This window comes from Neolamprologus brichardi, chromosome 17 (genome assembly GCF_056152115.1).
Source record: "Neolamprologus brichardi isolate AB-2024 chromosome 17, ASM5615211v1, whole genome shotgun sequence".
In the NCBI taxonomy this organism is placed as follows: domain Eukaryota; kingdom Metazoa; phylum Chordata; class Actinopteri; order Cichliformes; family Cichlidae; genus Neolamprologus; species Neolamprologus brichardi.
The window spans coordinates 31,365,960-31,392,585 of record NC_142120.1 but is presented as its reverse complement, the minus strand read 5'-3'; the positions used below and the strand labels follow the sequence as shown (position 1 = coordinate 31,392,585).

Below are 26,626 nucleotides of genomic sequence, written 5' to 3'. Positions count from 1 at the left end.
TCGGAAAGTTTAGCAATCAGCAATGAAGAGGGAAGAGTAGGACAACCACTCATGCTTCGCTTGACTCCTGTAGCGGGAGTGTTTGTTGATTGATTGCTTGGTCTTGGCAGCCACTCTGTGGGTAGACAGTAAGGAATACAGCCACCACAAACATCTGCATGGCGCTGCCCACATTCTCGCTCAGCCTTACCGATGTTTCTGGTCCTTGGCTGGGGAAAAAGCTTAGCAGTGACGCTTTCTGTTGGATTTTTTTCCCCCTTTTTATATGAAATCAGTGCTATGGTTAATGAGCCAGGACTGGCACAATTATGCCCTGTGGTTAAAGCCAAGGTAATAAGGATCTAAGCTAAGGGTATCATTTAAACAAACAACCACCTTTGTCTCCTCCTGGTGCACGGTGTCAATATACAGGCCTGCTATTATCATGCTTGCCTACATCTGGCTGTGCTTAATTCCTCTTGCACACACTCTCTTCTCTTCAGGGAACAGCACGTCAGTCGCTATAATTGATGCCATTTGCTATATAGTAAAAACTTTAACGACAGAAGAGTAAATTTCCATAAGTTTGCGGGATTTCTCAGATAACTAAGCCACTTAGTGACATCACTGCTGATGTGCTTGATTGATTTAATGTTCAAGGACGCAAAGTGCAGACTCTAACAACTGTGTACAACTATCCTTTAAAAACAAACTCTTGACATGCCTCCAACTGAACTAGCCATTATGTCATGAAACGCTGTGTGTGGCCTTGTCAGGAGAAGACAGCATGAAATCAGGACGCCGCACTGATGAATAGCATGATTAGATCTACTGCCAATAAGAATTTTTAAAAAAAACATGGCGGGTTGAGTGTATTTATACAGTTTTTTGGTACAACTGTCTTCTCAACGCATTTTATACAATAACCCACATGCACTGATGGTACATTAAAGCCAATTCCTCGTTTCAGTAGTTTCCTAAAGTACATTTTGAAAAGTCGGCTAAAACAGCAAAATCCGATCACTGAGCTTCCGATTAATTTACATCACACACTATTTCCTTATCCATAGCCACAGCCAATGGATTGAACACCCCAACTACTAGAGCAGTGATGACATGGTTATCAAAACCCACTAATGTGACAAGTCCTTTTCAAACAAACCAGCACTTAGCCATGGGTTTTCCACTTCTTTACAAAACAAGGTGACTAAAAGCATATGGCTAGATCTTTTTAATGAAAGCAGAGTATAACCGAACAACGTCCCTAGCCTGTGTGTTGGGTTCAGTGGTGCCCCTTGTGGCTGTGAGGAGACGTTCTCCACACCCATAGAGAGTGTACTAGCCAGAACTCTGTGTGCTGTACTCTCACAGAGTGCTGTTTATACACCCCACTCCTTCTCCTATTGGAGAATACCGCTCACCTTGGGTCCAGGTGGTCCAGGCTGTCCTGGTTTTCCATGTGGACCAGGGGGACCCTGGAACAGACACAGGAGAGAAATGTGAAATTGCTGTGCATTGCTGTCAACAGCTCAATTTGAGATGAGTTCAGAATAGTTACATGTTCCACAGCAATGTAAGTTTCAATCAAACACTCTACTTAGTTTCACTTTCTGCCTGCAGCTCCTGTGCTCTGCAAACGCATGCAGTTTCCTGTCAGTACTCTTGGCTCAGACTCTACTCAGAGACGGCCCTTTTAGACTATATTAAAAACAACAATAGTAACAATAATAACAGTAACAATAAGCACTAAATAAGCACTAACAATATATTTATTTTATGACACTACATGTGCACAGTCAAATGCACACTTGCACATCCACCATAAATGCACTGCATTCCTCCACATCTGTACCCCTGCTGCTTACCAGGCTTTTCTGCACTACAACAAGAGCTAAAAAAAAAGAAGCTCCAGCTTTTCAGTGCTGTGCCTAATGTCTTCTGAATGAAAGTGCATACTGTCAACTAAGGTCCACCTTAAAGAACAAATGGAATTAATTTCTCTGATGGCACAAACATTAGATTCTCTTATTGCAACTCATCAAGACAAAAGCTGCTATGATAATCATCGCCTCTTCCCCCCCCCAGCACAGCTTTGTTATAGGATACAATATCATCTTTCTGCACAAACACATCTGAGTGCTAATATGACATTAGCACTCATATACACCAGAGCTGCCTCTCGCACTTGCAGGCATGATAGTTCACACTAGTTAACAGCACTGACAACAACATCAGCAATGTCTGTAATTCGTTATCCCATGTTGTCATGTCAAGGAGTTCATGTGACGGGGGACGGTTCTGGACCGCAAAGTCCATTATCCTGTGCAGAAACAGCAGAGACACAGTTAGAGTGCGCTGCCCTCAGCTTTCCAACACATAATGGTCCAAAGCCTCGTCCTGTTTGGACTTTCGGACTTAGCCTACAGCGTGATAAGTATGCTCTGTACCAGCCATGTGTTTTACAATCCTGTAATAAGAGACATGTTTAACTGAATGCCACCTCTTAGGGTCTACAAGCCTGTCTGTCTTTCTTTAAGGATGCTTTTCATGCTGTTAAAATGCAGACTTAAGTTAAAACCTTCCCTTCAAGTGGAATCAGTCATCTGGCGTAACAGCAATGCCAAAACTGAGGCTCAGGCAAAACAGCACCAAGTCCTATGACATAGTTGTGAATCTTGCTCATCTTTTGCTGCAACTAACATCATGCCATCTGACCTAATGCTTCAACATCTTGGGGAACTATAAACTCCTGTATGTGAGTGTTGCATGTTGCCTTTTTGTCACATCTGAAAAACTGTGGCTAAACTCAGAGAGGAAATCATGTACACATAGGCACATAAGTATATCCACAGGGGGCCACTCGCCTAAATAAACTAACATGGTTTTACCCCATTAATAATCAATGCATTGGCGCTGACACTCGGGAGTCATTGCTTGATGTGGTTAAGAAGCAGGTGCTGAAATCTACAAGTAATCAACTTAATTATGCTAAATGTTTTCTTTAAGTGCAGCTGGTATTTCCATTCCATCAGTTAAATTAGCCATGATAACGCGTCCCCACATGGTCGAGCAAAGATGGGAAGAAGAAGTTATTCTTATTTATGACTTATTTATACCTTCCGTCCGACACTAAAAATAAAACACGCCTTGTTCTGTTTAAAAGATGCCTCCAGAGCCTGTGGCGTGATTGCGGCGTTGCATCATCAGCCTTAGCAGATGTATACAAAGTAGTCTTGAGATCAGAGTGGATTTAATCACACTAACCACAACACTGTCTGTCAGCACTGCTTTCCCAATGGTCGCAGATGTGGTGGTGACTAGCGGAAAAGCACATGAGGAGTGATTTTGCAGAGATTACTCACCCGAGAGCCTCTTTTTCCTGGAGGACCAGGTAAACCAGGGGGACCAGGAGGACCCTAAACCAGAAAGAAACCAGAAAGGTGGAAAGGAAGGAGACATAGATAGAGACAGGGAAGAGGGGGGGGAAAGACAGTGCATTAATGGCAAGCAATAACATGTAGTTCACTGTTTAGGCATATTTATGTAGGAGCTGCACAGTTTAAAGAAAAGAGTCAAATGTTTGCATCTAAAAGCCCAATCAAGAAAGTCCTGATCAAGTAAAGCAAGTTACATTCTCATTATTAGACAGACACCGGTGTTCTCCGATTAGACTATTCCTAATCACCATCCAATATATGTCATATATATGCGTATCAATATATACAGGGCTAAACAGCATTGAATTAGCTAAAATGGAAGCAGAACAACAAATCCTGCCTGTGCTTAGAAATCAAGAAGTTAAAGAAGTTAATAGGAAACATAAACTAGAACTGAATGCACATGCTTAAGTAACAAATGTAATTAAGGATATGATGGGCAGATATTTTATCATTCAAGGTTTTGTTCTGTTAGAAACTTAGTGAGCTCATACAGTCCAAATGTAGAGCCAGCTTTTTCTTTTATTTATTTATTTGTTCGTTCATTTATTTTTTAAAAAACGTGCCCTTTCAAAATTCTCTTACATCCTGTTTATCAAATGCTTCACATTATAAGCCAAATGTGTGGAAAGGAGTTTTAGAAAATTTAAGTAGAAACCAGAAAATCTATACCTGACAAATGACCACATGATATCACCTGCCAACTTAGGCTGAATCTGGGCTTTGACTGGATCATTGAAGTACCTTCATTCATTTTTGCACTTTATGTTGTAGACTTGCTGCTGTGCTTGGCATCATTGTGCTGTTATGACCCAGTTTGGCTCAGGCTTTAGCTGTCAAACAGAGTTGACAGTTGACTAGAATACTTTGGCATACAGAGGCCTTCAAGGTCAAATCCTTGACTGCAAGGTCCCCAGCATTCACCGCCCCCTCCACCGTGCTGACAGTCTGTATAACATGTTTGTGCTGATTTGCTGTGTTTGATTCACACCAAATGTGGCGCTGTTAATCTTGGCCAAGCATCTCCACTTTGGCCTCTTCTGTCCAAAGGACTTTGTTCCAGGATTCTTCTGGTTTATTCAAACACACCTTTGCAAACCCCAGCTGTGCTGCCATGTTTGTCTTAGAAATAAGAGACTTTGTCTTAAACAAGCTGTACTTGTTCAGCCCTTTTTGATATATACTATAACCGTGAAATTTAACATGCTAACTGGCACCTCTGGTGTCTGAGATGTAGCTCTTGGGTTTTTTGCAGTTTCTCTGAGCATTGCAAGGTCTGGCCATGAGGTGAATTTGCTAGAACATGGGGAAAATTACGGTCTTGTGCAGTCTTGAAAGCTCTAGACCAGCAGACTGCCAAAACCTCTGCTTTTCTGCTAAAGATGCACACTTGCTGATAATTGATCAATCGAGCACATTTGATTAGCAGCACCTAGCTGCTACCTTCCATCTATGGAAGCAATAAGGGTGTACTTAGTTTTTAACAGGGCTGTGTGCCAGACATATGCACTAAATTCACTCTGTTTAGCTGTGTAGAAAGATTTAAATGTTTTGGGAAAAGGTCAGAGTCACATGTAAGAAATACTTGTACATCATTTCCTTCTCTCCCCCAAAACAATGTTAATATTCCCAAAACTAGATGATAAGACTGTTTACTGTTCAGTGTTTTTAGGGCACTCTGGAGCATCTCTTGTCAGAGAAGTAGATGGGCAGAGAGGGATACATAAATAAAGAAACAGCTGTTTGTTCCTCCAGACTCCCACATACAGAGACATGGAAAGTGTGAGCACACCACCGCCTTCACCACAACAACAGGGCCTAAAGAAACGGAGGCACTGATCGACTAAAATGACCGTATTCAAAGGCTTCATCTGTGCTGCCAAGATAGGGGTCAAATATTCAACAGTGTCCAGTGAAAAGGTCAATTTTCTTGAAAGTTGAAGGGCAAAATGAATCTTCTTTTGAAGAACTCTTTTTAACTGCGTGCGATAAAGTTGAGTTGATTTACACAAACCAATGTACGTTGTTTACACACAGCAACTTACTTTCAAAGGGGAAGGAGGAAATAAATGAGTGAATTTCACTCCAGTCCTGTATTTTATTTTTTTATTGGCTGTATTTCAGTGAAAACAATTTTTTATGTGCATTTGTGTATGTTTTTGTTATAGTTTATGCAAGTCTTTTGTTTATACTGCTGTCTTTCTTGGCCAGGACACTCTTAGAAAAGAAAATCTGAATCTCAAAGAGTCATTTTTCCTAAATAAATAAAGTTATAATAAATGAATAAATAAAATAAATGAAGATTTGGTGAGATTCCTTTAATGTCCTGAGACTCGAGTTCTTGTTTTGGGATTGTTTTTTAATTTCTAAGAGCTATTTGGGATAAGCTGGACCTGATAAACACAAAAACCAAGCATCAGCTTTGATTTCAACTTTCATATATTTCAATATTAACACATGGAATAGCTAAGGCAAAAAAAAAATGTATAAAGAGACATTGGACACAACCAGTGACCTGTTCAGGCCAATCAAACACATGAAAGCAGAAGAGTATAACAGCATTTCAGTGTTTTACATTGCAATACCGTATAAGCATAAAGACACCAAATATCAATATCTTACACACGCAACAAATGTAAAGTGTACATTTTATCAGACCACCAGATGGTGCTGTTGAGTGCTGTTTTTCTAGAAAGGTCAGCCGGTGACGATTAGCATGTGGGGCCAAGTTAGCAAACCAGAGATGTGGGCAGAAAGAAATTATAAAAGCACGTTGTCATTTAAACATATACTGTAGGCGCACTGGATTATAAGGCGCATTAAGCAAAACAAAACAGTCAGATAAGTCAAACTTTACTCAACTCATTCTTCTTGCTTCCTCCACATCCGTACCATTGATTCATTAATGTTGAATTCTCTCGCAACTGCTCTGTTCCCATGTTGTTGCAGTATATTAATGATTAACCTCGTATTGTGGATGGATTATCTTAGTTGTTCTCCTGACTGAAGTTTGGTCCGTTTACAGCATCCTGCCATGCGATTGCATTTGTCTCTAACCATTGGGAACCTTCATGTTAATTTTTAATCGAGTGGAAAAAAGTTAGCGTTCATCCTCCAGCTTCACTGTGTTTATGTTATGCTAACATAGCTGTGTCGCTAGGGATCACGGAGCTCATCATTATATACCAGCTAGTCCAACTTCAGTAACCCTACAAACGTCACTGTTGTTTAGTTTTCTGTCTTCATTTATGTCCCAAGTGATAGCAGAGCTGTATGTTAAAATTTTTTCACAAATCTCTCAGTCAGAACATGCAATGTCATGTTTAGGTGGAAACTAGCGAGATAACTTCCTGCTAACTTCTAACTCTGTTAAGTTTAATAAATTCTGTTTTCATTTCATGAAAGAATTTAGACAGTTTTTAACTCTCAGTGATGCAGCAGTGTTCATTTGACTTTGGGACCTGAGTTTGACCCGGGTTACTCCACGAGGCTCCTGACTGTGGTAGCCGTAATGCTCCAACAATCCATCAAGCTTCATCGCTTACCAAAGTCATACTAAAACATTTTTCGGCAGATTTTTGAGCACCATGTACCACATAAGACTGGTTTGGGGTCAGTAAGCATAACCAGAATTCATACATAAGGCGTACCGGATTATAAGGCACACTGTCGATTTTTGAGAAAATTAAAGGATTTTAAGTGCGCCTTATAGTCCGAAAAATACAGTAAAGGTTTTTTGTTGATGTTTTTTAGCAAAGCCCGGACCAAGGACGTTCGTATAGAAGTAAAATATTCTGGGAATACTAGAATAAAAGGGTTTATCTCATGCAACATCATCTTAAGGTCATAGGCAAAGGAGTAGCAAAACTGACAGTGATTTAGCTCAGCCAAAGTCCAGCCAGTCCGTGGCCCACTTAACTAAACAAAGCTACATCCTAATTCAGAACGAGCTACAAAAACAATGCAATCCATAGCCTACTCCATGCACAACAACCCACATCCATACGTGTTGCAGAAAGCAAGGGCCTTTGTTACGTGCTCATGACACCCAAGCTCTACAGAGAAGTGAAGTGTAAAGCTGATGAAAGTCCGAGTATAGTAGTCAAGACAGCATTAACTTCCGACACGTGCTGTGGAGTTCCATGTTACTATATTAGCTCATTGTTTCACAGAGGACTGGCAATCACAGTCTCATTTTCAAATGACCTGTAACAGCTAGTGATGGGATTTCCGGCTCTTTTTAGAGATCCGGCTCTTTCGGCTCAGCTCACTAAAAAGAGCCGGCTCTTTCGGCTCCGAACCGGCTCTTCAGGTTGGTTGCTTTAATTATTTAATCATTAACAATAATATAAAATTATGCAGAAAAGGAATTACTAATATAAAAAAAAGTGGTTTTATTTATATATGTTTATATATGGCCCCTAGAGACAAAGCATGTACAAACTCTAAAGCATATACAAACTCCAAAACACATTTCTAGCGTTTACTGAACTTCCAAAACAGAGCTACCCAGATGACTTAAATTACACAATTGAAAGCATGTGTGTATTGTTTGTGTATTTATACACAAACACTCATATTTATTCAAATAATCATTTACCTGTTACTACCACACACCAAATCCGGTCGTTGGTACTTCCTGGCTTGTGTAGCCACTAGGTAACAAAAGCTCAACACTGCGCCCTAGCATCCTGGAGCACTTCTGTTGTCTTTTGTACGTGCTTCTGAGTTTTTACGTGTTTTGGAGTTTGTACATGCTTTGTCTCTAAGGGCCACCATAAATATACTTTATTTATTCACTCCACATAAAATGTAATAAATGAATCCTATAATACAAAAAACAACTATTTACATTTTAAACTTTTAACTATTTAAATTTTCAGCTTTTTCCTTTTAAACAAATTTAACGTAAAACAACATAAAACCCTGCAAACCACAACACAATTAAATATAAATTAAAATATTAAAACAAAAAGAAGATGCACATTCTCTGTCATATGGGCCTGCATGATTTCTGAATCCTTTATCATCCACAACTGAAAATAGTGGATGATTACTATACCTTTCTAACGTGATGTTGTTGTCCCTCTCTCTCTTTCTCTCTGGCTCTGTTCCTGTGCTACTGCGAGTGTAACTAACGCCCCTCCCCCCTCTGCCCAGCGCAAAGTACAGGCCGTGCATGCTGAGTTTAGCGGAAAAAAGGGCGAGAGAGAGGGTGAGAGAAAGAAAAAAAAAAAGCTCACGGCTCCCAATAAGGAGCCGGCTCGCGTCGTTCACTTCAAAGAGTCGGCTCTAAGAGCCATTTCGTTTGCGAACGACCCATCACTAGTAACAGCAGAGTTGGGCTGCCACGATTAGTCGACTAGTCACGATTACGTCAACGACCGATTTAATAGTCGACGCGTCATTTGAAGCTTTGTAAGATCACAAAAGATGCAGGAATGAGTAGTAGGATTTAAGAGTGTAATAACAGACTGAAACAGAGGATGGCAGCACTGCATGTACAAGGATGCCAGCTGCCGTTAAACCCCGAAGAAGACGAAGTAGCTCTGTCCCAGAATTCATAGCACGGCCCAGCTCAGTTTCTAACAATGGCAGCAGCTGCTTAGTTTTAATATTACTCTTATTATTCTTTCTGTGTCACAAAATAAACATTTAACATATTTTCAGGCGAGAATGTAACTGTATAAACCTCAAATATCTGCTCAGTTTATCAAGACACCACATATTTTCAAAAGTGCTCTGACGTTTTCGGAGACGTCTGTTACCCACTAGCTCGATAGCTAGCCGGGGGCAAGGCTCACTAGAGCCGGGGAGAACACTGGACTCCCGGCTTCAAACCCACCGCCGTCTTTCGCTACTGAGGTTAAATATATATAAGTCACTTAGATAACTTAAAAATGTTATTGTTTGGCTTTTTTAGTATTTCATTTGTTCCTGAGTAAATCGGTTTGGCTGAGATTAAAGTTGTAGTTTTTACACAGCTGAATAAACCTCAAGCAGACAACTGATTATCAGAAGTGTGAGATGCTCGAGAATATACTCCAGTGTCCCGTTATATTTTAGATAGCAAGGAGTTTATTAAACTTCACCGAAACAATCTGCAAATTTCATTAAAATTTAATAAACTATCATCTTGTCTTTATTTTTAGTTAGCACATACCTTAAACACTTAAAGCTGTAAGCTAATGATAGTTATATAAGAGCAGATGCTGCTGGTGCAATAAGCCGTACGTTTTACGTCCAATGGACGCATGATCTGATTAGTCGACTAATCGCAAAAATAATCGGTGACTAGTCGACTATCAAAATAATCGTTTGTGGCAGCCCTACAGCAGAGAAGTCCAAACTTGCACAACTCAAACTGAAATAACTGGAAACTCCTAATATTCTCAAAGTGCTTTTATTGTCAGTGAAAAACTTGGTTTCCTTCTGAAACTTCAGAGAACGCTAAAAATGATAAGCTCCCATCAGTCGTCAGAGCTTGGGCATGACTTTTGCAGTGGGGTCAACCTACTCATAATGTTGTGTCATTAAATTGGGCCAATATTGAAGCAGTGAGTCATTTTAAATTGGGTTTTTTTGTCACTGTGAGTAAAAGAAATCATATACATCATATTATAGACAAAGGGGAAAGTAAGACACGCTTTCTTCTGCTGCTTCTTTGCTTGTTATGAATTTTCTTAATGAAAAAAAGTGCAAAAATGCTAAAGCACAAATTAAATAGAGTGCAGGAGGCCACCTGTACTCGTCCAGTTATGTGGCTGAAAAACTGTGAAACACTTCCCTTGAGGAAACAGGCCAGCTTGTCTTCAAGTTCAAACAAAGAGCTAGCCACTGACCTTCAGCTGACCCAGCATTCAAAACATGCCTGCATCTAAGCGGTCAGAGTAGCCAAGACACACAAACTGTCAAAGATAACAGCACCGAAGGACAAACATTGTGGCTAATTAAACATTTTTGCCAAAATACGATCCGCTGGAAAAAGCCCTGTGGCTTAAACTGTGTCATGTTCACAATGCTCGATTATGCCTCCAAAAATGATTTTCCCATAGAACTAAAGTTCATCTTTAATTCTGTTTTAAGGCAATTTTAGTTTCTCTCCATGACAGGACACTGGAAGCACATCTCAAGTCATGGGACAATGTTAACCATGTTAGAAGATTCTCATCCATTCTCTTGGGTACGAGAGTCATAACATTTGGTTAATGTTTGGTCTCCTGAAAGGAAACAAGGGTAGGAGAGCGAGAAGATGATATGGACAAAATATGTTTCCCTCAAAACATCATTGAGAATGAAGTATAGCAGCATGGGAGTGTGATTTTGACAAAATATCGCAGTATAGCTCAATTAGGCTCTGGGACATGTAGATAAATTGAAACAACAACGCTGGATAAGATGTGTCTCTCCCTACAGGTCTGCAGGCGCTGCAAGTACGGAAAGATGAATCCAGGCATTCTGTATCATTATACACTCACATGTTTATACCGAGCACCAAGAATGCCTAACACATCTCACACATGGAAAGATAAGCCACACTCATGAACTACAAGTGTGTCCAGAGCCACTAGCTTACATCATGGCCTGGATCAAGTGCTTTTTTTTTTCTTTTCTTTTTTTTAAATCCCGGGGTATAGCTCCAGTCCTCCAAAGATTTATCCTCTGACATAAGAGCAAAAATACCTAGCAGTACTTAACAACTTGTAGATACAGGGGGGGAAAAGCACACTGCTTGGACATGCCATCACCTTTAAATCACTACATTTCACAGCCAAAACATTTTGCATGTCTCCTGAGTGTAATCAAGCCACATTGTGGCTCACTCGGAATTTTACTCTAAAATATACATAGCAACGCACTGGTTTGCACATCAGTGCTCTCTATAAGCACTAATTCTCTGTTTGTGATTCATAAATTCAGTCACTTACCGGAGGACCAGGCTCTCCTTTGGGGCCATGTAAACCATCTTGGTAGTCATAGAAGAACTCTGGCTCCTCGTATCCATAATCATACTCTCCCATGTCTACGTCATCATAGCTGCCATCCAAATCATGCTGCTCTGAGGTGTCCACCTGATTCTCCCTGTACAAAGTAGTGCTGTTGGCTCTCAGATGAGTCTCTGGGAAATTTTGGCTTGTGGAGCCAGAGTCCCTAGAGCTTGTGATGGAGTTGTTCCTGAGTTCTTCCTTTAGTTGGCTCTGTCTGACCAGGGAAACAACACCTGTAGTGGCATCCGGACTTGGCTGTTTTCTGGAATTTCTCTCTTCTTCTGTGCTGTTTTCAGAGTCCTCCTGGGGCGTGGTGTCTTTAGCCAACACATTTTTGGTAGTGGTGGTTGTTGTGCTATAGGCAAAACCCAGAGCTGCTTGACTACTTGGCGTAGTTACGGTGGGGCTATAAAGCTGGAGTGATGATGTGGCAGAGTGGGATAATGGTTTCAATGTGGAAATGTTTTCTTGGTCCCCCAGATGAGGTCGTATTGGTGGGCTCAGAGTTGAATGCTGCATGACCAAACGATCTGGGGATAGTTTAATGGCTGCTGTAGATCCGACGGGTGTATTTTGAGTAGCTGCTACTCCAAGAAGAGACTTTGTCAAATGGCTAGAAGGGGGGTCATTCACCACAATATCCAAATCAGAATGTGGGAAATGTAATCGGTAAGTGTCGGCCAGCCGGCACTGTTTTTTAAGATATTTGCAGTAGTGCGCGGCAGCTTGGGCTGAGGGATAGATATCCAGTTGGCAGACTTGACCACTAAATGGTGCCGCCTTGGAGTTCATCCTTCCCAGAGTGAAGACACCCCCAGATTCCCCCAGTGTTTGAGATCTCCCCAGGGTTTGCTCCCACTGCTGCACCCCTCCACAATTCGCATAGAAGGACACTGAACGTGCACGAACCCCAACAGCAAAAGGGTGCAGGCGCCCATCCTGCCAGTTGTAGTTGAAGTAGATGGAGGCTTTCTCTGCAGTATAAACCACCACTCTGCGTGGCAGCAACTGAATGCCAAAACGCAACCGGTCCCTCCCGTCCTTGATACTAAAAAGAAATGCATTGTTTGCTCGCCAGGAGCTTAGGCTAACTATAACGGAGAACTCTTCGCCAAATTCTGAAGGGAATAGAGTGGGCACTGGCGCCTCATAGAGGGAGTTTGAGTCGAGCAACACCCCATATCCAGAAAAGGGGCCATCGAAAGGTGCGGGAACATTTGCATAAGTGGGAGGCTGTGAGCTTGTCCTTTCGTAGGTATCGTCTGTGTGGCTTTGAGTTGTAAGCCCCAATCGATAAAGGATATCCACTCCTAAAGGACAGAGACAGAAATACTTATAAGATTAATATGCTGAGAATGAATTGCAATTTTATGAAAATGTACAAATCACAAAAATGTTTCAAAAAGTAACACTTTGCTTTAGTACTTTTTTCTGTTTTTTTGTAAAACTGTAAATTTGGAAGTTCATAGATAACAACAATTATATTTTAGTATTAAAAACATATTTTCAAGCTTGCAGTAGACAAACCATTACATAAAAACATAAAGGAATTACCAAAACTTTTAATATAGGGCAGCTGTGGCATAACCCTTAAATTGGATGCCGGGCTAAAAGTAAAGAAAAAACGGGATGATGAGTCTTTAACCGCGTTATCAGTGCTGATTTTGTGTAATCTGACCACCAGGGGGCACTCTGCAACGTCCCTGTTGGTAGCTGATCTGAGCAGAGTTGGGCAGAGTGTGCACGAATAAAAATTAACTTAACAAATGTTAATAAAACGTTTTTATGCTTTGTGTGTCAGTACAAAAAGGGAAAAAAATGCTATTGGCCAGTATATCGAAAAATCGTCCTATACCAAAAGTCCTATATCAGCCAGCCTTTTTTTTTATATTATTCCTTTCAAAACTATTTAAGAATGCAAACCTTGATAATTCTCTCTTTTAATAATACTGAGAAAAATATTTGCATTCGCATTTACAGATTCACAAATAAAAATGAAATGATGAAAATCTTCTATAGATGCCTAAACATGTTGCTCATGGACAAGAGATTTTAATTCGATGGCATTAAATATGAAATAATTACAAAACTGTTATTTTTTTTGACCAAATAATCAGGCTAAAACACAAGAGAGACAAGTTAATGACTGCAGCAGTGGCATACAAACGCATCAGGAGTGAAAAGAAGGGACTGGAGAAGAAGTGCTTATCACATCATTGGAAGTGTCCCAGCATCCAGAGCCTGCAGCAGCGGAACTAACAGATGCTTTTGGGGTCATTTGATCCAGCCCTAACTAGAGATACTGCCTGTACTGAACCCAAACTGGGACCGGAAAAGAGTTATTTTCTTTTTGAAGTTAAATGACTAAGAAAAGTTAGTGAGCTATTAAGGCCATGTAACAATGTCAGCATGATGCCAATGATCCAATCCATGTTTTTCAAGCAACAGAAATGCAGCTGTAGCCCAGATGAGAAGCAGGGGCAAGATAAGCATGTAAGCAGAATACAGGAAACTTTAAAAAAAACATTTAAAAGAATACAGGAAACTCCTCCTCCTTTTTGAACTTGCATACAGAGCACATTCTGTCGAGCTTTGCATTCAAGAAAACAGCAAACTGGCGATCATACATGTCAGTACATGATTGTGATTAAAGGATGCTGCACACAGATTTCAACTTTAGATATCAACTGAATTACAAATGATGGCCTCACTTATTTGTGTACATGCAAGAGAAAGCATGGAGGTATCTGTTAGTGCACTGGCAGACAAAGACAGCAGTCACACAGAAGCGTTTGTTCAGTGTTTAGATCTCAGCAGCAGTTTGACAAACTACGTTCCACTGAAGAAACGACTCCACTGTATTTGGGAATACCAGCTTGATAGACGGGCCAGTTAATGTAGTATTACTGTGAGTGGAAACAAAAAACAAACTAAACCAGTGTCCACATATTATAGGATTGTCTTCTTAAGGTGTTATAAGCTTTTTTTTAGTCTGAAAAAGAGAACTGAAGAGTGGGGTCTGTGCTTGCTGCTACTCGGCATATAGAAAAGGCATCAGAATCAATTTCCTGAGAGAAAAAGTGGGATCAGTACACGCCTGGAGACACAGACATAAAGTGCATCCTTCAGAACATTGTGTATACCCTTAATAACTCCATGCTCTATATTCTTGCTATCAAAAAGACTTTGGTGAAGAGTTAGAAAAATACAAAAATCCTGAACTGAGCATTTGACCTCTAGAGGTGTGAATATGTAGATGCAGGGAAATAATATTTTTTTAATGTTTGAACATAATGTTGTAGTCAGGTTTTAAAAAAAGTGCACCCTCTTTCAACACTAAGGTTTAAGATATAATAAAAATTTGACAGTTCTTAGCAGGTATTGGAAAAGCAATAAAACATGATATATTACACCACGTTATTATTCATGTAACAAAAACTAAGCCAGCATGCTGAAGTAAGTACACTGTTTCCATAGGAACTGAGAGGGTTAATAGCAGCCAGGCGCCGCTAATCAGATGCAGTTGATGATCTGAACAGCAACAAGTGTGAGCACCTCTGTGAAAAGCAGATGTTTTGGCACTTTGTAGGTCTTTAGCATTCAGGTGTGTTAACACATTGCCAAAGAGGAACGACATCAGAAAAGATCTTAAATGAGCAACAGTCAGTGCACCAGTTTAGCTAAGTGCGTGAGCATCCACATGCTGCATGGCCAGAAAGCAGCAGGTTTGAGTCGGACCTTGGCCCTTTGCCGCATGTCTTCCCCTCTCTCTCTTCCTGAGTTCATCTGTGTTTATTATCCAATAGAGGCAAAAAGCCAAACGTTTAAAATATATATATCAGTAATTGTTGCTGCACATCATTCTGGGAAGGGTCTTGAGGTAATTTTCAAACAAATGTGTGGAATCCATCTTCCCAGGAGTGGATAAATACTCCTAGAGGTCAGTCTGTGTAATGCACAGAGAAACTATATAGACCTCGGTTAGTGTGTTAAATTTTAAAGTTGATGACAATACAATTAGAAAAAGACTGAAGAAATATGGCTCGCTTGGAATGGTTTCAAGGAGAAAATGTCTTCCGGTTAAAAACCAAAGTTTCATCTGAACAAAACGCAAGACTTCTGGACCAATCGTTTGGCCTTAACACACAGTTAATTTACCAAAACTAAACAAGAACGTTCAGGAACCTCGATTTCCATGAAGTTCTTGTCTTATTCTTTTAGTCAACCATGAACTCTAGATCCGAATGCAGGCCAACTGCCTAACAACCCAATATTGCCTCACACTATGTCGTGCAACAGAATAATGATGCAAGGCAGAGCAACAAATCTACTACAGAATGGCTGAAAAAGAAAAAAAATCAATGTTATGATGGGACCATAAAAGAGAATAAATAAGGAACTGAAGCAACATTGTAAACAAGGTTCTTTCACACTGATATGAGAGACTGAGCTCCTGAATCACAGGGTGCACTTAATTTTTAATTTTGTTTCATATGACATGTGCTGTCGTTTATCTCAGCTTGTATTTACCTCATTCTAAGACCTGTTAAGAAGCAGATGAAACCCATTCCTGTCATACTGTTTGGGTGCCAGAGCAGAGGTAAAGAAAAGAAGACTGTAGAGATAAAGACAATGTGCTTTCACAGCATTTTTAGTCATGCAGCTCTGATAGGAGGAGTATCTGTCTGCAGACGATCCGAGCGCTCATTGTGATGTCCTCCACATTCACTGCCTGAGGTAACGTCAGACGAGATCCCAATTAATCTGTCTCATACGTTAAGACAAGGTGCTCTTGCACTGTCTGTTCATTCCTCCTCCCCTCATTATGATGGATTGATTCTACTTGGAGCGGGCCATCACGTATCACGGGTGATACGTGGGGACATGGCGTTGCATGATGGAATAAGGGGAGGGACACTGCAAGAGGCAGTAGACAAGGCACATAAATAGTCTATGTGAGGACTTATCATGAGGTCAGCCTTAGATAAGACAATACTGAGATAGTGGAACAGACCGCAGGATATGATATATTTTTATATTATTGCTTCGGTGCCTAATTAAACAAGACTTTACTCTTTCAAGAAAGTCAGACTCAGGGTGAGAGATGAGATTATAGTTAAAAGATCCCAAATCAATGTAGATCCACTGATAGAGCAGAGCCCAGCAAAAATAACAACTCTATCTATGATCACCTTTTAACTTCAGCTCTTCTCACCTTCAATTCTTCTCATCATTGTTGCTCTGTTTAAAAATAAAGATGGATATCACTTCACCCCCAACAGCTGACCAGGTGAGGCACAGCTGCCAAAACATGCCAAGCTAAGATTTCCTCCTCCCATTGTATGTGCATTTCTGCCATGTACTTTACATTATGGGTGTATTTAGTATTTTGATTGATGGACCACAGAGATGCGAGCACTGATAGTCAGAAATGTAGCAGGAGGGGAAAAAACAGAGAGGGAGGAAACAAAAGGTACAGCAGTTATTTATGCTGCTTTTAAATGCATGCCGTGGCCCTGAGAGCAAGAGCGGGCATGTTAAGGAAGAAGGTTAAAAGTGATCAGAAGAGCAGCTAAAGAGGAATTCCTGTGTGCACTCGCTGTTCCTATATGTACTGTATGTGCTCCAACATAAAAGCAGAAATAGGGTGTGATGTGGTTGAGCTGTATTATGAACAAGGCATCGTAAACATTAGAGGAGTTCTGTAGGAACCGTTCTGAAGGATCCCAGTTAACGAGTTCTTTAGGATCCCTAAAGAGTTTGTGGCATCAGCTGATGTAATTACTGGAAGCATTACAAGAATGAGTAGTTTGATCTGCATTTAAGCCACTTCCAGTGGTTTTATTTCATCTTAGCTCCTGACGTTTCCAGGAAAGATATGCTTACAGTGTAAATGTAAAGATACGCTACTTAAAAAAGCATGTAATCCTAGTCTATGTGTTCTGATAGTAACCGTGTTTCTTTTCATTTAAAAATATGTTAACAGGAGAAGAATGACGCCAAAGTTTGCATATGTATATATCGGTTTGTATATGGCTCATTTATTGACGATAATTTTTCTGAGTAACAGTTCAATTCAAATTGATTTTATTTATATAGCACTAATTCATCACAACTGTCGCCTCAAGGCTATAGGAAGAAAAATCTTTTTTCTTAACAGCTGTGTGTCAGTTTATATATTCTGCATTTGTTTCCTGTTTCTGTCATTCTGTCTTGCCTCTGTTCTTTAGCATTTTGGTCCCATTTCTGCAGCTGCTGCTGGACTTCTTCTTTGACTATTACTGTGCAAGCCATAAAAAGATTCAACAACTCTTTATCCAGCTAGTTGATCAGGAACTGGGGCTGCTGCACTGAATGGGGGAATCCAGCAATGTCAATTGCTTAGCGAGTGCTAATCACTGCCGATTCTGTGTCTGGCCTACATTGAAATAAAAGTTTACATTCGAGTTGTTGTGTTTTGTTTTGTTTTGTTTTGTACTTAATGACTTTAAACTCACAATGCAATATGTAACATGCTGTCTTGATATGTATCAGTCAGACGTTTTAGTTTTAGGACCAAATATACCCGGCTACCTGCCATCACCAAGTACCAATATGATGTCAGTGTTTCTCCCAAGAATTAAAATCTCCACACCATATAACATGGAATTTATTTGAAATGTCAGTCAGGAGGTTTTTATGTCAGGTAACATGAGGCTAATGTTAAAACAGAGTCACTGACAAGCCATGAATGCAATAAATAGCAGACACCCCACTCACTTAATGTGAATAACCTGGCTCACACCTGATCGGCTTCAATAGGGCCCCTGCAAGAGTTATATAGCATCACTTTTCTGTTATTGATTTGAGTGGGATACAGACAGGAGCTTTTATACTGTCTATATGACAAATGTCAGTGAGTCACATGTCCTAGTGACAAAAAGGGGGTGGGGGGGGGGCATCTAATAAAATGCTTTCATATAAAAAAAAAATGCTGACTTTTAGTTATGCAGAAGTGTTCTGTTGCTTACCTTGAGCTACGTAATCTTCTCCAGAGAGTGCTGCTGAGCATACTGACAGGAGCAGGAGAAAGTTCCACCTAGACGGACAAAACAAAGATCAGTTTCATGACTAGTTGTTGGGTTTGTCTCTCTGACACTTTTTAAACATACAGTCACATCTTTATTTAATAAAGATACACTAACTGATGCTAACAGCGGAGCATGGCCATTTGTAATTAGCATGGCTGTGAAAGCTTATAGTTAAGGTGATCAGGTGACCCTGAACTCTCCCTTAGATATGCTGCAATAGGCCGAGGCTACTGGGGACTTACCATCATACAGAGTGTTTCTTCTTAATTCACCTCTCTGTGTTAAACAGCACTTTGCATTTAATCGCTAGTTATTATTAATCTCTGACTCTCTTCCACAATGAGTCTTCTGCCTCGTCTTCATCCATTCACCCCCAACCGGTCACTGCAGATCGACACCCCTCCATGAGCCTGGTTCTGTCAGAGGGTTCTTCCTGTTAAAAGGGATTTTTTCCTTCCCGCTGTCACCAAGTGTTTGCTCATAGCGGGTCACCTAATTTCTGGGGTTTTCTCTGTATTATTACCTTACAAAATGAAGCACCTTAAGGTGAGTGTTGTTGTTGTATGGTACTATATAACTAAAAGCGAATTAAACTGAATACTATTATGTTGCAATAGTCTTTAAATTTATGATAAAAGTACCCAAAGCAGGACTTTACTGAAGCAATATAGTCAATGCTCAGCTTCCAAACCACCCCAGTATGTGAGCTGCCACAGTTTAAGAAACACTTTACATAATCTGATACTGCTTGGTGAGTTTAAATAATAATTAATGCTATGTAAATAATAAATAACATGCTTATGATCTAATCATCACATCAAAAAATGAGAGCTAAAGTTACATTATAATCATTTTGGTTCTGAAAATAGTGTTAGTTTTTGAGAAAGAAGAGAAGAAGGAGAGAGCAACGAGACAGCAAAAGCGCTACTGGAGAGGTAACAGACAGCCAGATAAGGAGAATAAAATGAGTCCTTGTCAAGTAATTAGCTGATAAGGTCTGCTTTTACATGAATCCTTTCGTTTACACTAAACAATCAAGAGATTCATCAGATAAATGATTCATTCACAAGAAAAAAATATTCATCCTCTCCTGCGGTAGCTGATACTGAGTAGATATCATTAGTCGAAACAAGTAAAAACAAAAGCTGGAGCCCTTTAAAAGACAATGTGACTGCTCAGTTTCAAAAGCCGTTCCACTTTGACATTTTTATGCCTGAAGACGTAGTGAAAAGCAATGAAAAGAATATTTGAGTATCGTGTTTTATCGTTTCCAGACAATGATGGATTTGATCTCCAAGGCACATGGTTAATAACAATTTAATGCTTTTTATGGCAAAGCAAGGACCATAAAGAGGCAAATCCCCCAGCCAACATTCACACAGGAGTTGCTCCTCCCTTTTCATCTTTTTCAAGTTGGGTTTCAAGTTGGATCTCCTTTACCAAAAACCTTAAATATCCTGAAAAGCTATCAATACTAAAATATGTTCCATTCTATAACAGGCTTATGAAACAGTAAGTTATATATTAATCATACTGCATGTTGTCCCTCTGCTGCACAAGTCACATAACTCCACTCTTGACCCTCACTGACCCCCACCTCTAGGTGGCACTCCCCACCAGACAGCTACAGAGGAAGGACACAACAAGCCACACAGAACAGCCGGTCCTCAGCATCACTGTAAAACCTTCCTACCCAAAATTGTGCAAAAATGTCGTGCAAATTAGGTAAATTTGTTCACGTTAACTATAGACTGTCCAGTAATATTGTCCACTAAAATGCAGATAGGGTGCATATACATTGATGTGTCTAGAAATGTCCAGAACTACAGATCAGGCAGTCGAACAAGTGTTATAAAGTCTAACAATCTAAGGTAAGGTAACATTTGCTAACACTGTCACCAGTAAAGCTGAACAAAAAGTATAAAAAGTATAAGAAGAAGCAGCTCAAAAAGAAGACAGAGAAAAGAAGAAGCAGTAACTCCAGTTTTAGTGAAGGTTTGATTTAAAGGCAACGCAAACAAAATACTTCACAGGACATCATCAAGGTTTTCTGGAAGACCCTCCTTCGGTCATTGATAAAAACAAGAATCCAACTTTAATAAAGCTCCAGCACAATATCACCGTTTGCTTATTTATCCCCTCATGAAGTCATATTCATTCAACATCTTTCACCTGGTCGTCCCGCCTGCATTGGCCCTGCTCCTCACAGTTTCACTGATCTACAGTAAAGCTGGACATTCAAACCAAATCACATCAGCAGCCCCGAAAACAGTAACAGCTGCTTATACAACTTGTTCTGGCAACTGGTGTCATATTTTTCTCTGACACTGACACAGTGTGGTGGCTGTACAAAGTACAAGAGACAGTAGTCCTGCTATTTTAATATGCAGGGCGCCATCAGTCAAAGGTTGCTGTCACACCTTAATCCTGCAGGGACTGACAGCCTCAAACAGCATGACAGGCGCCTTACAAACAAGTGTTTTTGGTGGCCTGTGAGCATGAGATTAACCCAGTGTGAGTCACTTTCTGACAGAGAGCCCCCCCACACCAACCGCCAGACGGGAAGCCATATCTGCCCTGCAGAACTGAGTAATAAAATATAATCGAAAGCAGAAAAGAGGGGGAAGATTAAAAAGACAACAAGGGAAGAACGGAAAAGGAAAGGGCTGCCTTTAAGTAGAGACACCGTGAATGAGTGTGTCACCTGTTCCTCATCGAGAATGTGGTGCGACATTCCACAGCTGGTAACGCAGAAGTATTCCCAAAGTCGGAAAAAGTTACAAAAAACAAGTTGGGGGGGGAAACATATGAATACAGTCATTCATCTACTGTGAGAGGATTACAGTGACATTTATAAGGGCAACGAGTAGCTGGTTCTGTTTAGACATTGGCAGCTTTTAAAAGTAGACCAAAGATAGAGGGGAAAAAACCTAATAAATCACTTAACGTTCCTTTTTAGAGTGTGTGGATCCATGTGACGCTGATTCAGACATTTCTTTTGTCCTGCTGTCTGTCCCACAGTCTCTTGTTCATGGCTATTTAAAGCATCTCTAAGGCTCTGTCACTGAGCACGTTCAGGCTATCGCTTCATCACATTTTTAGAAACAACCGGTGACCATTTCCCCACTTGCTGAACCTTGGTTTGGTGCTTTAACCTTTATTGTGACATGCAAACAGAATGGAAGGGATAGATCAGACTAATAAGAAAAACAGACTACATCCAATCTTTCATCAGAGGTGAATTCCCTTATATGTGACAATACCGCTACGGCACGTTTCCCCGTCCTAGCAGTTAATGGAAAAGACCCCTGAAAGCAAGACAAAGCTCCCCAAACAGTGCTCTGTTGACGAAGGGAAATACCACTATGTGGGGAGTGGGTGTCATGTCAAGACTATAAATAATCACAACTTAAAGCTCCACTCTGCAATGAATCATTCCAGCAGTACCAGATCTTTCCTTTCTCCCCTTCAAAATTAGCTTGGATCCCTAACAATGGTTCATTCAACTGGGGAGAAGGCTGAGAGTCAAATGGAGAGGCAAAAAGCTCAATTACGCTTGGCAAATAGAAGCAAACCTATTACACTTCTGTTTATAGTCTCATAAGGAACTGGAATCTTTTTTTTTTCCTTTTTTTTTTAAACATTCATCATTAATGTCGGTCAGGAGGTGAGCAGCGGCTTTCACGGTTCATTGTTTACATGTCTAATTTACCAAATCAGTAAGTAACAGCGAAGCATGCAAAGCTGTTAATCTACACACACAGCTCTGAAATGAAACTTCTAGAGGTTCTCCAAGAAACTGGAAGCACTAAAACTGCTGTTGAGCCGCGTTGGTGTGAAAAATCCAAAAGCTGCTGTGTTTGACTTAAAAGGTGCTCTGAATAGGACAATCTAAACAAACCTGATGAGACTAACCCTGACCCACCCATCCCACTTTTCATAACCCCTGAAGTTTGCTGAAGCTCTTTTGGCACTCCTTGGAGGAGTCATTATTCAGAAGATTGAGGTTTATAGAGCATGACCTTGGAGCGTTTACCTAACCTCTACTGTTGTGTGACTTAGCTGAGGCCAGTCTAAAAATGCCATGGATGTCATAGCAGATATAACACATAAAATGACGCAGTGCCCCGAGGAGCTGTTAAGACCCAGCATCACCCAGCATGTTACAGTATAAACCAGTCAAAATGTTTCCAAATGAGTGCATCACTTTCTTGCAAATCAGGTGTTCTGTTCCTGCATGTTTTGCTTCTCAATCTCAACAAAAACATTCCTGGACACCATGAAGTCACTGATCTACTGCCAAAGAGTGTTCCCGCTGGCTGGGTTACAGCTTCAGTACCTGTACCCTTATCGTAATAACTTCACTATGGTATAACTAAGCAGGCCTGTTGTCCTCTCTCCAAATAGCCATCAGCAAAAATGATTAACAAATCAGCAGGTTTCCAGGATTGAACTGTCTAATAGTGGAGCGTTTGCAAAGGCTAGAAATGATAATGATTTCCTAACTGTTCCAAGCCACCAATGATTCCAAGCCATCATGAATCTAAGTTGACTCTTCTATAAGGAGCGTGCCATGTCTCTCCTCTAATGAGCATGGCTAACATTCGTCAGCTCACTCCAATGGTACTCGGAGTCAAGAGGTCACGGCAGACCAGTGTAAAGATTGACTGAGTTCACAAAACAGTGAGCAGACAAAGGCCCGTGAGTAAACTTCCACTGGCTTTTATTTATTTGCCCTCTCCCTGTTGCAGAGAAACCTTCAGATGTTAGGAGGGTTAAATACACTCACTCACACCGACAGGCCAAAATCCCTGCAGCCGGTGATTCAGGGAAGGTGAGTACACTGCAGCACGAAGGTGGAGAGGCTGTGATTGTAGCACAGAATAATTCAAAAAGGGTAACCTGAGCTGTGGGACGTGGAAGCCTTATTAAAGGCATTTATAGTGAGCTCTGCCGATTACCCAGATGAGCCAGGACATTGTTTTTGTAAAGACTTTCCTGTCAATCTGTCCATTTTCCTAACTTCTTGTGCTTGGTTTGGGACCGGAGCACATCTAAGCTGACACTGGATGAGAGACAGCATACACCCTGCACAGGTTGCCCGTCCATCACAGGCTGTTAAATTGTTACAGTGTCTATAAGGGTTCATAAATTATCTCAGATTTGAGCACCACAGATTAGAGTCTGCTTAGCTCCATTGCAGATAAACACAAGTAGCTGCTAAATACCATTAGATGGTGGGAACTTTGGTATTGTTGTTATCCAGTTATATTGAAAGCAAAGTTTGACATCTTCTTGCATAAATACTTATCCTGTCATGCAGTCCACTACAACTTATACAGGAAGGCTTTTCTGTAGAAGCATTGCCCTATAATGTAACACATCACAAAGTGTTTGTGCGATTTTACCCAGAATACATGGCAAAGAAAAGCTGTTGGCCATATTAAAGCGATTATAATAATGAAATGTTAGGGTAGCGTCATAGGGAGCTACACAGTTTGTACTTTATGTAGTGACAGTAAAACTTTGAATGCAAATGACAAGGGAAGTATCCCTCATGCACTCAGATGCACAGTAGACATGTGGTACACTGAAAAACATAATAACTGGGTAAAACTACAGAACAATTAACGTTTTCAAATGAAAGCACTTCACTTCCTGTATGAATTCTTGCTGATGTTTTTCTGTATTTCTTAACAATGGACTGACATTTGTACCATTTGCAAAAATGTCCATAAACGTCCGTAAAAAGACAAATAATGTGCTGGCAGAAAAACCCTTTATATTCTCTGCTTTTTTGTCCTTCTGCCTCATTGACCTGACAATAGCAAACATGTGCTCACATTATCAACCATCTGGAGGTACCAACCTGTGCTGAGGAGTCAGCATGCACTCTCAGCCAGAGTGTATGTGAGTGGTTGTGTTTCTGCAGTGTTATAGCTCTAGCACTGGCAGCAATAGAGCAGCAATGCCTGCAACAGTGGGTGATTGTCTGGAGCTCAGGAGCCAGTTAACCACTGATGCATACACACTAACTCTGTCTGTGAATTCAAGGGAGGCCACATTTATCCCCAGTCACCTCAGTTTTCCCCATAAGGCTCTCATATTCACTATCAAGGACAAAAAAAGGATCTCTTATGGGGTTTCAACTCTACTTTGTTTTACATCAAGCAACCGCTATCAGCAGAGAATAACAGAATGTCTTGTGGTCTCAGATTTTGTTTTTAGATCATATCTGGAAGACATTCATAATAGAGTACAGGCAACTTGGACTCACTTCTGATAGAAGATAATGCTTTTCCTGTGAAGTACTCTTTCTTTCAAGGAGTGCACATTTCTGATGTTCCACAGACCCCAGCTGAATGTAGCAGGACAACAAGACCTGCATGCTAGATGTCAATAATGCACACTCCCATGAGGAATGTTTAGGGTTTAAGGGTGTTCATCTAAAGCCTGAACATGTTTACAGAGATGGACACATTTGCTGCTCTTGGGTCCTTGACATTTGCTTCGGTGCTTCTTCTAATTTATCACTTGCAGAATAAGCATTATTACTTACAAGACAGCCTCATTCATCCCCTTTCTCCATGGTTTACCTTTATTCTTCAGCTTACTGGAGCTGTGTGAGTGGGTGCCAAATAAAAAGATGATATTGTAGCAGATCCTAGACTGCATGTTCACATGGTGGGATCAAAGCCAACTTCCAAAGCTAAAATGCATGTGTGTGTGGAAAAGTACAGGTATCAGATGGGGATGGTAAAGCTTAACAGCAGCAGTCCGTGCACAGCTAGAGTGAAGCTAATATGCAGAACAAACAGGTCGAACGGATCGAGCTGAAGACATCCTAAAAAGAGAAAAACTACAGCAGGGCTCAGTCGTCTCGTGCTTAAACTTTCTAAAATTCTGAATAGTTTGTGCCACGTTTTGGTGTCACAATCGTGCAGCTCAGCTGCTGAAACTTGTTTGGTCAACTGGCGCCCTGTCAGGGAAACACGCCAAAGAACCTGAACAGAAATAAGTCTCCCAGTTGCCATATCAAGCGAAAACCTGTTCCGGAAACAGCTTCAGCGCATAGATAGTCTGACATCTGCAGAGTACTTAACCAAATGACCACTTACGTTGCTGCCGCGGAAACGTGTCCACTCCTTGTCCGTTGAGCTCCTAAATGCATTTGTATGCATTTGTCCAGGCAGCAGAGATCTGGGTGAAAACAGAATCACACTCAAGGGGATACCTGCACATGGGCTAACCTTTGGTAAGAGCCAAAGGAAGCATAAAGCGGACGGAGATAACTGCCACCTCAGAGTTTCCTCATCGTAGCTGCTGCAGTCCTGAGGAGAAGTCTCTCCAAACTCTTTCAAAACCAAAGCCTCAGATCCTTTGCGCTCTGCGGCGCGCAGTGATCAAGCTATTTCTATCCAAAGTGGAGACGCGCAACAGTTGGATAGGGGGGAGAGAAGGACTTGCAGTGCAGCGAGTCGGTATGCACCAGTGTAAACTTGACTGCTCTCAGGGATTCACAGAATTAGCACTCGACTTCTTCTTGGTCTCCAACACAGCAGATTCAGTTCCATGCGTCTTTGCCTCCAGGCGGTGGCTTCTGCTATGTGCCTTGACTTGCACTGATGCGAGGGGAACCCGTACTCAGCCCATCACAACCCCATCCTACCAGCTGGTGGTGTTGGATTTCACCGGTTACTGACTCGTGACATCACGGACGGAGTTTTGGCTTGAGCCCTTCGGTCACTCTTTGAGTGGAGTTTGAGTGCTGCACTACCCTGCACGTTTTCAATATGTTTAGTTATAAAACGTTATAAAATGCACGTAAAAATTGTAAATCCTAGACATACGCAAACCAACACAAAAAATAATGACGTAAAACAGAAAACATCAGATGGCATCAGTTCAAAATGTTATGCAATTACTTTACTTGGCATATATGACATGAGTTTTAAAAAGAGCTTAATTTTGAAGCGGCTCTAATAGTATCACTAACACTTTACATGGCAGAATAAGTGAGCTTGAGTTAGTTGTAAGTGCACTTGATGCACATTCATAAGGAAATCATCGCAGAAAATGGGATTATTATGGTCGCCTGTTTCTGAACATACATCACACATCCAACAATCAAAGTAGAAAGCCAGTATCAATG

At 40.8% G+C, this 26,626-nt stretch overlaps 1 protein-coding gene across 1 annotated transcript in view; it reads right to left on the bottom strand.

Moving 5' to 3' along the window:
• col24a1 (collagen type XXIV alpha 1) overlaps positions 1 to 26,131 on the bottom strand; it is an 84,559-nt gene extending 58,428 nt beyond the window's left edge. The window contains exons 1-5 of the mRNA XM_087830953.1: positions 25,593 to 26,131; positions 18,415 to 18,482; positions 11,345 to 12,714; positions 3,342 to 3,395; positions 1,401 to 1,454 (exon numbers count right to left, since the gene is read on the bottom strand). Of these exons, the coding sequence (XP_087687079.1) occupies positions 1,401 to 1,454; positions 3,342 to 3,395; positions 11,345 to 12,714; positions 18,415 to 18,482; positions 25,593 to 25,645 (1,599 nt within the window). The 5' untranslated portion in view covers positions 25,646 to 26,131. The remainder of the gene's footprint in view (positions 1 to 1,400; positions 1,455 to 3,341; positions 3,396 to 11,344; positions 12,715 to 18,414; positions 18,483 to 25,592) is intronic.
• Positions 26,132 to 26,626: the final 495 nt, after the last annotated feature.